Source organism: Centroberyx gerrardi, chromosome 8 (assembly GCF_048128805.1).
Source record: "Centroberyx gerrardi isolate f3 chromosome 8, fCenGer3.hap1.cur.20231027, whole genome shotgun sequence".
NCBI lineage: Eukaryota > Metazoa > Chordata > Actinopteri > Beryciformes > Berycidae > Centroberyx > Centroberyx gerrardi.
This window is the reverse complement of record NC_136004.1, coordinates 21,536,609-21,551,419: the sequence shown is the minus strand read 5'-3', so window position 1 is coordinate 21,551,419 and position 14,811 is coordinate 21,536,609. Positions and strand designations below refer to the sequence as shown.

The window sequence follows — 14,811 nt, the reverse complement described above, 5'->3', positions numbered from 1 at the left end:
TTCTCTGAAACCATCAGGGATGGTTTCAAAGCTGAAGAAGTGAAGTTGCCTATGTTTTGAAGTTGGAAGAAATGTTAGTTTTCCTGTTCATCAGTTAGCCTGTTCTTGAAGAACTCCTCCGGCAATGTTGAAATATAAACCCTTAAGGAAGGATTCATGAACTCAAAGTTTATGCCTGGTTAGGCAGCAGTTTATTATTCTATCTGCGAATCATACTTTTGTGAGACACAGAGGAAACTGACTCATAGAGGTAGTCCCTTTTGAAACTGAAAACACCTTTGGACTTGTGTTGCGGTGCTTACGTTCTATCTGGGACATAGAGCTCTCTGAGCTGCACAGTTTACTCCTAGTGCTTCTATCAGCCAGGTGTGCTCTCTTTTATCAGAATGAGCTGTTCCTTCATCACTTTGGTTGAAGGTGATTTCAGGACTGTGATCTATAAAAAGTGCAGGTTGGGGGAGGGAGTGAAGATCCTTTGTTCTGACATTTTTTGTAGTTGTAATTTGTCTGTCCCAGTCTTCAATTGATGTTTTATTATGTTGTTTTTCCCAACAGTACAACTATTTTAAACAGGTTTTTCATTCCCTTTTGAAAGATTCAGCCCAACCCAAACTTTTCCCAGCAAGAGTACTGAAACTCTCCTCTTGTCTGCCTCCTCCCCTCCAGGTATATCCAGCTATGGATATGGACAGTGCCAGTTCGGTGGTGCTGCAGGCCCTGACCCAAGCCACCAGTCAGGACACGGCTGTGCTGAAGCCTGCAGAGGAGCAGCTTCGACAGTGGGAGACCCAGCCAGGCTTCTACTCTGTCCTGCTGGTGAGGGATTAGGCTATATCGCATAATTAGAATACATCTTTTGGAATTAAAACTATAAAAATTTCACTTAATTAAAAACCTTAATGAATGTGTGTATTTGGCAGCTAGCAGAGTGTCATTGGGTTTTTAATTTCATTTCAACAAATTATACACACAATAAAAGAAAGACATTAAGATATTTGATTCCATTCCACCCCTCAAAATGTTGGCCTATGTAATTTTCAAATTAAATTCTTCATGTGTGCTTTTATTGTGAGGTTTTGAGTATCTTATGCAACTGGGGACAAGATAGTGTGTCCTCACAAATTAGATAGGACTAATAGGAGGAGGACAATAATAGCTCTGAATGGTATTGGTTACTGAGGTATGACAATGCATGCTGGCAGTTTTACACAATGACTCCGATAACAGCGCACAAGGACCTCTCTCCACAGTAAATATAACACAAGATTGAGAGAGATAGGTAGAGAAATGAAAGGAAGCGGAAGGGGTTAGGGTTAGTGGAGCATAGGCAGATAGGGATTGGATATAATAAGAAAGAGTTGTAAACTACTCTTGACCAAAATACTGAGTTGGCTGTATATGTATTTATGTGTCAGTGTCAGGTTTTAAAAAAACCCCACAGTTTTTAAAACAGCTATACTTTCAATGGACTAAAACAATCTCATTGAAACTCGGGATGCACTGATAAGGTTTTCTGGGGCCAAATTGTGATTGGCCGATCACTGTTCCGATTTCCGATTGAAACAATACATTTCACCCAAACTTTCTACTAACAGCAGCACATCATGTAAAAGTGCACAGCAAGCGTAAATAGTCAAATTCCAATTAAACGTTAGTGTGTGACTGAGGTGCATACTAAGCCACTGGTAGCACATGAAACGTTTTTCATTGCAGCAGCAGCAGTTGCACTTTTGGGTGGGATGCCATTTTGTCCAGGCATGGTGGCCCACCGCTCATATTTAGTGGCTGGAGAAACCCTGCACTGTTTGCTCTGTCGATCTTTTGTCAGCCTGGAAGCTAACCCTGTAGCTCTAGTCAAATCTAATACACTGTTTGATCCCAAAAGGTAGTAGTGTGTTGTGTTGACAGTTGCTGTCTCTTCCCATCACTGCTCTGAAAAGCGTGTGTGCATGCGTATGTGTATATATGTGTGTGTTCGGGTTTATTTCTGTCTGTGTGTAAGCTCTTGTTGTCAAGCCTGTCATTGTCTGTCTCCCTCCTGTCTTGAGAGGAGGAGACAGACTCAGGGTCTCCAGAATGACATGTTCACATATCTGTGCACGTGTGCGTGCATGTGTCTTTTCTTCTTGTTTTCCATTGAAAATGTGAGATAAAACCAGAAACTTACTGCAACAACTGAAAAGAATATTGGATCCCCCATACTTTTATGAAATGGTAACAGTTTAAAAAAAAATAAAAATAAAGCAAAAGTAAAACTTAAAACCACATTCATGTTATTCATGTGATCGCACACACAATTTGTCTATACCTCTCTCAAACCTAGAAACCAGAGGGCCAAGATTCCAATCAGTGGTATTACTATGCCACACTTAGTGGATCTACTCCATTTGCAGTGAATAGGAGAATATCTTTGAGAACACTGTGAGAGTACTAATTTTCTAGGCTTACGGCTGCATTTTCTGGTTCACAAATTTTAACACTACCATGAAATAAAACTAAACTAGTAAAACATAGACACTCCAGATCACAAAGTCAGCCTGCCCTGCATTTTTAATGGAGCAGCTCCACAAATCCACAAAAATCACAGGTTGGAGTCACGGTTCTCTGGTCTTCAGCTTTGTGAGAGATTTGTTCGTATTGACTAGTACAGCTTGAGCCGTCACAGGTCATTAAAATAACAAGTGAGTTCTTAAATTGACTGGTATTACCCCTTTGAGGCTATAATGTTAACTCAACCTATTTTTTCTCTTGTTGTTCCATAGAATATCTTCAATAACCACATGCTGGATGTGAACGTCAGGTGGCTGGCTGTGCTGTACTTCAAAAATGGGATTGACAGATACTGGAGGAGAGTAGCCCCTCAGTAAGTTCTCTCTCTCTCTCCTGCTCTCTTTGTGCCTTCTCTCTCCCTGCTCTCTGCTTCGTTCTCCCCTTCAGTTCATTCTCTGTCTGTTCGTCAATCTGTGTCTCTGTGTTTGTTTTTGTTGAGTTTATCATTCCTCTCACGTGTCTCTTTCCTCATTGATTTATTCTCACACTTTCTTTTCCTTTCTCCAGTGTTCAACTTCTTCTTCTCACTTCTTTATTACCTTCATCTTCCCCATTGTCCTTTTCTCTTTTCTCCAATTATAGCTCGCCTCTGCAGTTGTCTGTCTTCACCACTTTCCCCAGCTTTTTTTTCACCCTCCGATTCTTAATATCATTGCGCTCTGATTTTATACTCTTTTATACTGTTTTTCTTTTGTATCTCAATTTTTTTCTGTATTGAAATATTGGCTTTGAGATGTCTTCAAAGCTATGGGCCGTCCTTTGGCTACTAGCTGGCTTGTGTTGGATTTGAATTGAACATTTGCCCTTACACCCACAGGACCAAGGCTGGCCTGAGGTAATCAGTTCTGCCTCAGGACACTGTAACCATTCTTTGACCACTATTGCTGTTCTTTTCTTTCTTTTCCTTTTCTTACTTTAGTTCTGTCTCTTTTTTTGTCAGTAGTTCAACAGATTATAGCATTTCATTTGCTAGACTGCTGTGCAAGGGGCTTTTGTTCCTTGGGTCCTTTATGTGATTACCTTTGGACCATGGCCTTGTGCCTAGGGTTGGGTGGTGCCTGGGACTGCACAATGCATGTGGCTTCCCAATATATATGGCATAATAAATAGTATGTTGATTCGACAATTATTGTGATGATGCTCATTTTATTGCAATTCAGCACTGTAGTTTTAACATTAAAGGAAAAATCCAAGCTGAAACACTTAAACACTGTTAAAACAGCTATGGGCGATGTACCTTGAATTTCTACGTCCATTTTGATGTTCGGTGTTTTTTGTTATTCCTGTGTGTGACGGCACGTCAAGATATTTCCAGTGCAGGTACATAAAAATGTTCAACTACCTAAAATATCAACAGTAAATGTCAGGTTTTGATGTCAGCCCCTCAGAATAAGAGTAAGGGCTACTTTCTAGAATCACACCGACGTTCAACAGTCATACAGGGAGAAATCCATTGTAGAAGAGGAGGAGATATAAATTTCACTAATGACGGTAGCCTCAGTAGTCCAAAATGCAGTGCAGCCACAAGACATCTTGCGTCTTGAGTTAGGGGTTCGACTGACTTTTTCTCTACCAGAAAAAATCGTACTATTGCTATTGCTCTGTCCCCCTACACGTCCTTGCGTATAACCCACAGCTGAATGGAATAAGCTCAAGCACATTCTCTGGGGGTTGTCAAAAGGCATTCTGGGAAATGTAGGACACCACTAACTGAAGTAGAAGTAGACGAGGCAGGTTGAGTGAAAGTGGGTACAACAAAAAGGTCAATTACAACACTTAATCATGAAATGACTCCTGAAATGCATTGAACAACACAGATTGATGGAATATAACGGGATAAGAGTATCCGAGGGTGGAATTTGGATGACTGTTCATATCTATTCGAGGATGTTCCCCTTATCCGATACCAATATGAACCAACAGTGATGTTGAAAAGACGTGCGCAGAGTAACAATAGCAAAACACATCACATTCATTTTTGTATCCACTTGCTTCCCACTTGTTTTGAACACATTTTGGTTACAGTATGTGCCTTTGAGTCTTAACTGATCTGAGGCGTCTCCCCAGCTACCAGTCAAGTTGCCTATTTTGTGTTTTTTTTTTTTCCACTGCTGTGTCTCATCTTCAATGCTAACGCTGGCTCAGCCAAGTTGCAGTGGGCGCCAAAATTTTGACAGCTGTCTCAGGTGAATGATGCAAGACTTACTTATTGTCCTGGCAATGCTGACAAATTCCAATTTGAGTGTTCAAACACAAGTCACATGTCGGTTGCATGCCTCGGGATCCCATTTTGTACCACGTAATCATGTGTTCCAGTTTGGAATTAAAACAGTGCGTAGGTATTGTAAATTTAATGCTCACTCCTACTAATACATTTGAGGTTGTTCTTGCAACCACTCAATGCCGAGAACTTTGCATTGAAACAAGAATAGTTTGGTTTTTCTCTGTCTGTTCTCTGGATGGCGCCACTCTCCGTGTTTCCCAAGTTGTCTTTACTTTTCTATTTTTTTTTGTCTCACTTGTTTGATCTCCTCATTCTCTGGTTCCTTGAGCCTATGCACAAGGCTCAATCACACACTTGCTCATGCCGTTATATCTTTCAATCGCTCGACCATTCATTCCATATTTCTTCTCCTCCTCCTCCCTCTTTCTGTTCTGTAAACCTTTGCCTCAACTCTGACACTTTGATATCCAAGGACGAGGTGCACGCATAGTAAATCTTGGTTCCCTAATTCACCCTCTTCCCCCGTTGCAATTTGTCTTCCTCCCATATCTCTTCTGTCTCTGATCAAGGTTACAGAGATGATTCATTCCTCACTGTTTTCCTCTGGTCCACCACTCCCACCTTCCTCCCTCTCTTGGTCCAGCTTCAGCTGCAGTTGAAGGAGACAGGGCAGGGTCAATTTTAGTTTAATATTATTCCTTTCGTACTAATTCACACTGTCACTCCCTGCAGCACACCCGCCCTTCCTTCCTGCTTTGTTCTGCATGTGGAAGCTCATGCTCACGTTGCAAACTCCCAAGTCTTGAGTGAAAGAGTAGGGGGCAGAGCATAGCTAAAGCATGTAGGACTAAATCAGGCAGCAGGCAGGTCCTGTAGTAGAGTGTTATCCAGGGACATAGATTATCCTATAACAACTAGGGATATTCATATCTTCACCATATTAAAGCTTGTGGTCCGCCATGGCTAGAAATTGGATTCAAAGCAGAAAGCGTCTCGTAGGATATGAGCAGCATGCAACCATGCCAGTGCTGTTGGCACCCTGCTGCTATAATGCTATTATGCATTTGCCACCTCTTCATGTGTAGGGTGAACTAAAGGAAATGGAATCATATCCTCGCTCTCTGTTGCTGGAGGAGGAGGTGGTATTTCAGTTCGTTGAGCCAAAGTCTCTCTCTGTCTCCGTGAAGCTTGCGTTTGTTCGGGCAGGACACGCAAGTCATGCGCGCCACATCAGCTGATCATTAGATGATCCAACAAACTCGAGTCACATTTTGACTCTTCAACAAGGTGGCCCATTTAACCCGTCAACTCCTTCCCTGCAGTTCCTACCAGCTAACTGTTACTGGTTGAGCTGCTTACTCCCTCCACCACCCCGACCTCCTCCTTATTAATCCATATACTGTGATTGTATGGCGCTGTGGGTTTGTCTGTTGAATTTATCTGTTCAATATCTCGATATATGTCTGCTGGGTGCCGTTCTCTATGCCCTGTGGGGGGAGGTTGATGGTGTTTGAGCAGTAAATGGTTCTGATTTCATGACGAGAGTGTTCCTGACTGAGCTATGTTTTTCTCTCTCTCTCTTTCGGTCTGTCTTTCTCTTTGTCTCTTGCTCTCTGTCTCTTCTTTTAATGTCTTAATTTGTTTGGATTTGCATCTCCACAGTTGTCTATTTCATGTTTCGGTGGTAAGATCAAATTCTCTGTCTGTCTCTCTCCTTCTCTCGCTCCTACCCTTCCTACTTCCTTTCAACATTTGTGTTGTTTCTTCACAGTGCTTTGTCCGAGGAGGAGAAGACGTCATTGCGCGCTGGTCTCATCACAAACTTCAATGAGCCTGTCAACCAGGTTAGTGTGAATAAAATAGGATGAAATATTAGTTATGATTATGAATAATAGATATGCTAAATATTCAATAAATAATTGATGAATGGCCTTCATAATATGTGATGTAATGAAACTTTATAATTTGGTTGAACAGTTTTGAGAAGATTGGAACCAAGCACCATTGAAATCAAGCCAAAACAAATTCTAAATTCTAAATTCTGTTCACATACCTGGCTCTTTGGTCATGGAATTAGCTTGTGTTTTTTGGGGATCTTCATAGAGTCGTGGTGCAATACACCTACATTTTTGTCTACAGTTTTGCCTCACTGACATGTGAATGATACCACAAAAGGAGCATACTGGTCCTATTATTATATGGTCTATTACATAGACACCTGCAATGGTGAATCAGAGGTGCACTCATGGAAATTGTAAGGCACTTTGGTTAAAAGTGTCCACCAAATGGCTTGTGTTATATTAGTGACCCACTCCAGCAAGTGGGTAACACTGAGTCCTTTTATGATATGATTCTTTGGGCTGTATAATAATTAGAAGTACCTGTGCACGAAGCATTACATTTACATGGAAAGAGTGTATTATATTTAAATTATGTTAACAAATCCCACTGTCGTTTAATTTATTGAGTGACTTTCTTCAGGTTCAGGGTAAAATTAATTCGGCAGATAAGGGAAATTCCTCGGGTTAACTGTATTATAAAGTAAAGGACTGCCTTTACTGTGATAATAACGGTTACTTTGAGAATGAATGAAATGACATGGCTAGTCAAATGAAGCCACCATCAACCTTTTCATCAGATCAAACATCACATCAAATTTTTTATTTCAGTTTCAATGTACAACATTCAATTTAATTTGAAACCATAGTATTTTTGATAACAATACACATGCTTGTACTCCAGAGAGAATGACATGGCCTACTGCTGCAAGTATTCTAACACTCAAAATTGTTTCCTGAAATGTAAATAAATATAAGCTTTAGTAATAAATGGTAAGTAGCGCAATGCAATATGATTTAAAAGGATGCATAAAGACAATATTTGTGCAGATGGGGAAGTTATTGAGAAGATCAAAACGTTTACTGATAAGGCACAGGCCTGTCAGTAAACCAAATAAGTAATTCAAGAATCCAGCTGTTTCTGAAACATCCATCTGTATTTCTGTGGGGACATGGAACATGGCCCTGAGTGGTGGCCATTCATCCTGGTTTCTACAGCTCGGATAGCCCCCGAGGGACAGCCCTCCAACATCAGGACTGATAGGGTCCATATGGAGAGGAATGACTGCCATTTAAACACCATATGTCTCACCTGTCACTGCCTCTCCTTGTCAAACCAAACCACCACGAGGGATTGTGTGTGCTGTGTGAAGTCTGCGTAGTTCAGATGTTGTGTGGGGAGTTTTACATATGAAAATATACACTGATAACCTAGCTTTTTTTGAAAAGTAAGACTAACAATAATTAATAAAAATAATAATAACTGAAAATTGAAAGTAATTACACACTGATTGCTGATTACTTCCAGATTCATGAGTTGGCTAAAGGTATTTTGTAAAAGTCCTCCTTGTTCTCTTTTGGTTTAGGTGATTGTGTGTAGTGCTGTGAAAACATAATAAGGTCATAAGAGCTAAAAGAGGACAAGTGGCCGTTGCTACTCTAACCTAGGTGCTTGACTACGTTTCACACCTCCTCATGCTCCTAAAAGGTGCTCAACTACTTTGTTGTAGAGGACCAGAGTGGGCAGGCAGTTGCTTTGGCTTTCATTTTAGTTTGCTCTTTAAAAAGGCATATTGTATCGTTTAGGGAATCTGAGACAATATTGTGAATATTTTTTGTAATATAAATTCAAAAAATGCATTAAGGTTTCCAAAGCATAACTGTGATATAGCTCAAATCACACTTTTCAAATGACTTATTACTTCCTTTTTGTAGTCTGATTAAGTACCACCATTATGCACCAAACACTGTTACTACCATTCACATCCATTGTTGCTACCAAACACTGTGTGTTCTCTATGTTCGTGCACCAGAGCCTCATTATCTGCCAAATGAGTGGAATGCATGTTTTTTTTTAGCTCCATTGAAGTCTACCTAATAAAGACAGATGAGTCTGTATTTATGGCCATATGTTCTATACCTTTACTCTCCAGAGCCATACGCTTCGTGTAACTGACATACCATTACTCTGCTAAACAGTGGCAAAATGAATGCCTGATGGGAAACCAATAAATATCAACAATCGGTATCCTCCCTGCATGAGCAAAAGTTCTGATTGTTGACATGAGGTCTTGAGAAAAGAAGGTACAGGTGTATGTATGTACAGTATATGTGGATGGATGTGCGCAATGGTAACATATAGACATATTACAGCTTTCTCAAATTACCTTTAATATCTTATTCCGAGTTGTTAGTGACTCCTTTTTAACATGCTCAACTCCAATTTGCTGTGTGTGTTTGTTTACGAACTGTAACCATTTATCTCCATTCAGACTTGCCAAGACAAATGAGCTGTGTGCTTTATTGCCATATGGACTGTGGGTTCTGTCTGGTGCAGCCGTGGAAGTATTATATTAACGGGCACAGCAGCTGTCTCACAGACTTATACAATCTAGTTAGGAGAACATGCGGTGGGAAGCCGTTAGAGAGAGAGAGAGACACACGCACACACACACACACACACACACACGTACATTATATCATCTGTATGTGCTGTGTTACCAAAGCGGGAGAGAGTGCCCTTTCCTCTCCATTGTGATTAAAGGTAGATAGTATTACAGATTGTGTTTACTAACATTTATTAGTCTTGCTAGCTATCTTCACTGGTAATCGTGGACAGCCTGTCTGTAGTTTGACCCCATGTATTTCAGCAGTGTTTTTCATGCTACCGTCCTGCTTAGTTCTTCACTATACTGTGGGTTATAATATTACTTCTTTCAGTTATTCTTAATTCTGTCACCTTTTGAATTTTCTTGTTTCTGTATATTGTGGATTAGGTTGTGGTTATTTTGACAGATTGATATATAGATAGAAACATACTGTATACATCAACACTAATCATCTACATAGACTACCAGACAATAACATACATCTCAGCTCGGCTATCATAGAAAAGCCAGACTGTCAAACCTAGCTGGCATGTAGGACAGTGCTGTACATCCATGAGTGGCACCGCACTTACATTCACGGTTTAACTGAATGTTAGGCAATTTTACACATCTCTGACAACTAAAACATGTCAGGTTACTGTCTAGTACACACCAGTACAAATACGTACAAATATGTGCAAGCAGCGTGGTGCATGAAATCACAAGTTTCACAACGGGAGGCTCTGACTCATTGGATGAACTCCAACAGGAGCAAAGCTCTTTTCCTTTGCGCTGGCACAGCATTAAACCCAAGTGAAACCAAGTGTGGAGATCAGATCGGATTCGGGGTCATTACCCATATTAACACTGTAACATTACCCATATTACAAAAGTTACCTTTAAAAAAAGTAGCCAGGTGGAAAGGAGTCGGTTATCAGTTATCTTGTGACAGGAACTTTCAGGAAGGGGGATTTGATTTTAGCCAAATAAACAAAAACGCTGTGATGTAAACGGTGTTTACGCAATGTTGCGCTGTGATGTTAACAGCCTTTAAGAACTATATCTTCTGATTTTCAGCATATTTTAAACATAGGATATCATATCTCTGTAATGGATAACATATGAATTTTTATGTCCTATTACTCCAAACTGATTGTTTTAAGTCCTGCATTCTAAAATGATCCTATGTTGTTCAGTGGAAGAATGTATTAGTTTAGTGTCATATCTTGAATAACACTTAGTGTTGTCTTTTAGATCTGATATAGACACGCCTGAGTTTGATTTGGCATAACCTTCATCTGCTGTGTTCAGGCTGTGCCTCCAGTTAGTTTTAATTTTTTTTTTATAAATGCTTTTCCAACAGATAGCAACCCAGATCGCAGTGCTGATAGCCAAGGTGGCCCGTCTGGACTGCCCCAGGCAGTGGCCAGAGCTCATCCCCATCCTGCTGGAGTCAGTGAAGGGTCAGGACGGCCTGCAGCAGCACAGAGCCCTGCTAACCTTCTACCACGTCACCAAGACCCTGGCGTCCAAACGCCTGGCACAGGACAAACGGCTTTTCCAAGACGTAAGTCCACAGTTACTGCCGTTGTTTGTCAGTAGTTTTGTCGTTACTCTCAGTTGAACGTCTTTTCCAGCCCGTCAGTCTCTTTGGTTGCCTCATTTGTTCATTTCTTTTTTTGTCTCTCTGGGTCATTCACCCTCTGTCTTTGGCTTTTTGTCTTCTACTTTATAAAACAGTAGAGCTTTTCCACTACTGAATACAAGCTCACAGGTGCGTAGGAGAAAACCATAGGTCGACAAGTATAGAAAGAAAAAACTCCCACACACTGTCTACTGAACTTTACTATTAGAGCATCTTTATTTGGATTGTTCCTAATAAAGACGCTGTAATAACAAAGTTCCCTAGACAGTGTGTGGGAGCTTTTTCTTTACTTCTGTGTCTTCTACTCTCTGCCTTTGCCCTGTTGCTCAGTCTTCCTTTGTTTTTCTTTATATTTCTGTCTCTTTCTACCTATACGTTTTTTTTAACATGAGTAGTATATACATAGTAAGATTATCTTGAGGGTGACACCATCACACAGTACCAGACTTTGCCTCTAGGAGATGCTGTTTAGCTGCTGTATGAGACTTGTGTCAAATCAGAGACCTACGGCCGTCAGATTCTGTGTGTGTGTGTGTGTGTGCACATGTGTCTGTTTGCATGCATGACTCAAGTATGATTGATGTGTGTGTTTGAGAAAAGACTTGTCTGTGTCATTGTGGGTGAGAGAGAGAAAGACATGGAGAGAGAGAGAGGGAGTTTGAGTGAGTCACATGGTGTGCACGGGCCTGTGCATGTTTGTTTGTGTGTGATATAATGCATCTTTCAAAGTGGGCGTGAATCAGAGCAGATGCTCAAGTTGTTCTTTTTTTTTTCCTCCCTCCATGGTTTTAAAGAACTTAAGACCCCCCTGGCAGAAAGACAGTCAGAGAGAGAGAGGTGCTGAGAGAAGGGGGTTTGGGGGGGGGGGCAGGAGAGAATCAAACAGACCAACAGAGAGAGCGAGAGACAGACGGACGGATGGACGGACATCAGAAACAGTGACTGAGACCAAAAAGCTTGATGTCATGCAGCGGCATCCTCTACGCCAAAAAATGTGCCTTCAGGCAATATGAGGTACGGCTCAGTCTGAGCCCCATTAAACAGTGCTGTTTTTTAAAATGATGCAGTAATCATTTTGACGCTAAATGGTCCGTGCGCTGCTCTCTCCCCTCTCATGGCTTAGCCAGTTGGGTGGCCTGCACACACACACATAAATACACGCTGTGGAGAGACAAAGGGCAAAGCAGCACTGTAAAATTTAATTCCAGTAACAGACTGCAGCACTCACGAGAAAGATTTTCTCATCATGTTAAAGAGCAAATCGACACTAAATCACATAAGGCAGAAAATTGTTGCACTACTCTCTATGGGTTTAAATTTCCAAGCATGTTGCACTTCTGGCCACACCCCAGCCAGTGATGTCAAAGTGTGATTAATGGGTTTGAGAATTAGAAAAAAGATATTAATAAACTTTATTTTTGTATGTAGCACTTTTATAAAAGCAGAATATCCAAAGTGTTTTAAAGGAAGGTATATAAACAAGAAGAGCAAAAGCAATCTCCTGTTAAAAGGAGGTCATTGTTGTTGTGTAAAACCTGATTGGAATTTCTCAAAAAATGTGTTGTCTAAAAAAGAAAAAAAAGAAACGAGAACTACGTTTTATAAAACCTTTGATAAAATTGGCAATTTAGAGATAGGCCAATTTAGAGCTATTTATAATGGATAAAATGCAGTGCTTTTATCACAAGATATTTACTATTTTTCCCTCGTCTTAGTTGTTTTTCAAAGTAAACATTTTGAAATACATTTTGTTTAAATATTACAAGGTACTCCCAGTAAAAAAGGGGGCACCAATTTTAAGCTGTGTTAGTGTAAAATCTAGCTGTATTTTCCCTTTAATTTTACAGACTATTAGCTGGCAGAAGTGTGTTGCTTTGGTTTGTCCATTGGCTTGATTGGGTTGTGATTGACAGAATGCAGAGAACTTTAGCAATTGGTTGACAGTTTTATTTTGGAGAGGAAAGCAGAAATCAGAGAAACGGAAAGCGGAAGTAGGACGCCAACTCTGTCTCGTCTCGGCTCTCATGTGTTCCCAAATGTACGCATTAATGTGAAAGGTGACTTGAACTTCATTCAAAATGTAAAAGTTTATAGCCTGATATTAGCATTCTGATACAACTTTGCCATATGCCATTGGCAGGTTCTGCTTCAGTCGGTAAAAGTAATCCATGATTTTGAATGAGAAGTCTCCGGAGTTGTTTTCTATGCTGTTTGGAATTGAATGGGAATGAATGAAGCCTGAAAGGTATGGCAAAACTGATTTAAAAATATATTTAATGGTGGCGCATGCATGTAAAACCTGTCACAGTTAACATTAAAGGCATGGGAAATGTAAAAAAATGAGCAAAAATTCAAATCGTGCTAGAATTGTCCTCTAAATCCTTGCTGAGGGTCAAGGAGCTTGGTCTGGTTTTGCTGCAGCGCAGCATTAATGCCTAGTGGGACACATGTCCCTGCTGTAGAAAAGCATTGCTTGTGGAAGGAATAGAACTGGATTCTGACCTGATTTAGTGGTTGGCCCTCTACAAGGCCCTGTGAGCTCCACTAACAGCAAGCATGGTAATAAATACTGGGATTGCTCCTTGTGCATGTCATGTAGCATCACTTCTGAAAGGTTTCCAATCTTAAGTAGCTCCTCGGCTACAATAGTGCCTGAGCTTCATCATTTTAAATAATGCATGACAGCAGACCTATTTTCCTTTTCTATGTTTATTTCTCACTTCAACTCAGATGTAGGTGCCGTACCTGTTTGAATTATTGAAACATTGAGCTAGAAAGTGATCATTCACTTTCTCCCAATACTGTACCTCTGTGGCTGTAATGGATGTTCAGTAGGGGTGTAACGGTACATGTATTCACTTTGAACAGTTTGGTACAGGACTTGCGGTTCGGCACGCCCTACTAACCGAAAAATTGCAGCCTACGTCTTGCTAAGCGTGTATGCGGAACTTAAATTAAAAACTCAGAGTTTCACCCAAGACGACTTTGGCAAAGCGCTGCATGTTGTTTTCTCAGCCAGTACGCTCTAGCCTCAGTTAGCCTAGCCTCATGGTGAACGTAAATGAGAGGCCAGAGATTGAGAACCCTCCTGCATCATGTAGGGCCTGTTTGGGAGCATTATGCTTTCCCAATAAATTACAGCAACACACAAATTGGGTATGCCACTGGCTTTCACTTTTAGTTTTGGAAGTAAACTAAAGTTTCAGCAATATTGCCATTTTTTTTGTTTACTTATGTGTTAATGTTTAGTTTACTTATGTATGTGAAAACAATGTGAATATAAGTTAAAAACTGTTGCACTGACTGAATGTGAACGTTGTACTGTTGTCTCTAATGGTAAACTACTATTCTGAATATGCTGCACTTGTCCTAATGACCATTTGTTTTTAGCCAGTATATTCACATTGTAGTTTTGAAAGTTAACTACATTTGCAGCAACACTGACATTTCTTTTTTTTATGTCTTTGTTTATATGTTTATATTTATGAAAGTGTTGACCATATGCAAGTGTGCCTTATTCTGTTCATAAAGAATTATGGCAGATGAGCCACTGTTTACCTTATTCAAAATAAAAAAAAAATATTATCTTTTGCATTTCTTTTTTTTTTTCCTGCTGTACCGAAAACATACTGAACCTTGACCCCAAAACTGAGGTACAAAACGAATTGTTTCATGTGTCGTTACTCCCCTAGTGTGCAGAGGAAACTGTATTGAAGAAGTTAACTTTTAACAGAAAGCCGACAGACAGACTCATATCACTCCATATTTCTGTCCTCTTTTTTTTTTTTTAACTATTTTGAAGCTCACTTTGATTTCTCTTTCACTCTTCATCTCTTGCTCATCACTTCTGTCTCTGTCTCTGTTTTGCTCTCTTCATTTATCCTCTGCACTTTGTGTTTTGTAGGTGCGTGGGCACATACGTGTACTAGTACTCTTAAGTGCATACATGCGTGTGTGTGTGTGCAC

General features: G+C 40.3%; 1 protein-coding gene across 1 annotated transcript in view; it reads left to right on the top strand.

Annotated features, from left to right (window-relative positions):
* Window positions 1–673: 673 nt before the first annotated feature.
* Window positions 674–14,811, top strand: part of ipo11 (importin 11) — a 156,830-nt gene continuing 142,692 nt past the window's right edge. Inside the window, exons 1-4 of the mRNA XM_071894791.2 lie at window positions 674–816; window positions 2,763–2,863; window positions 6,546–6,618; window positions 10,564–10,767. Coding sequence (XP_071750892.1) covers window positions 679–816; window positions 2,763–2,863; window positions 6,546–6,618; window positions 10,564–10,767 — 516 coding nt within the window. The 5' untranslated portion in view covers window positions 674–678. The remainder of the gene's footprint in view (window positions 817–2,762; window positions 2,864–6,545; window positions 6,619–10,563; window positions 10,768–14,811) is intronic.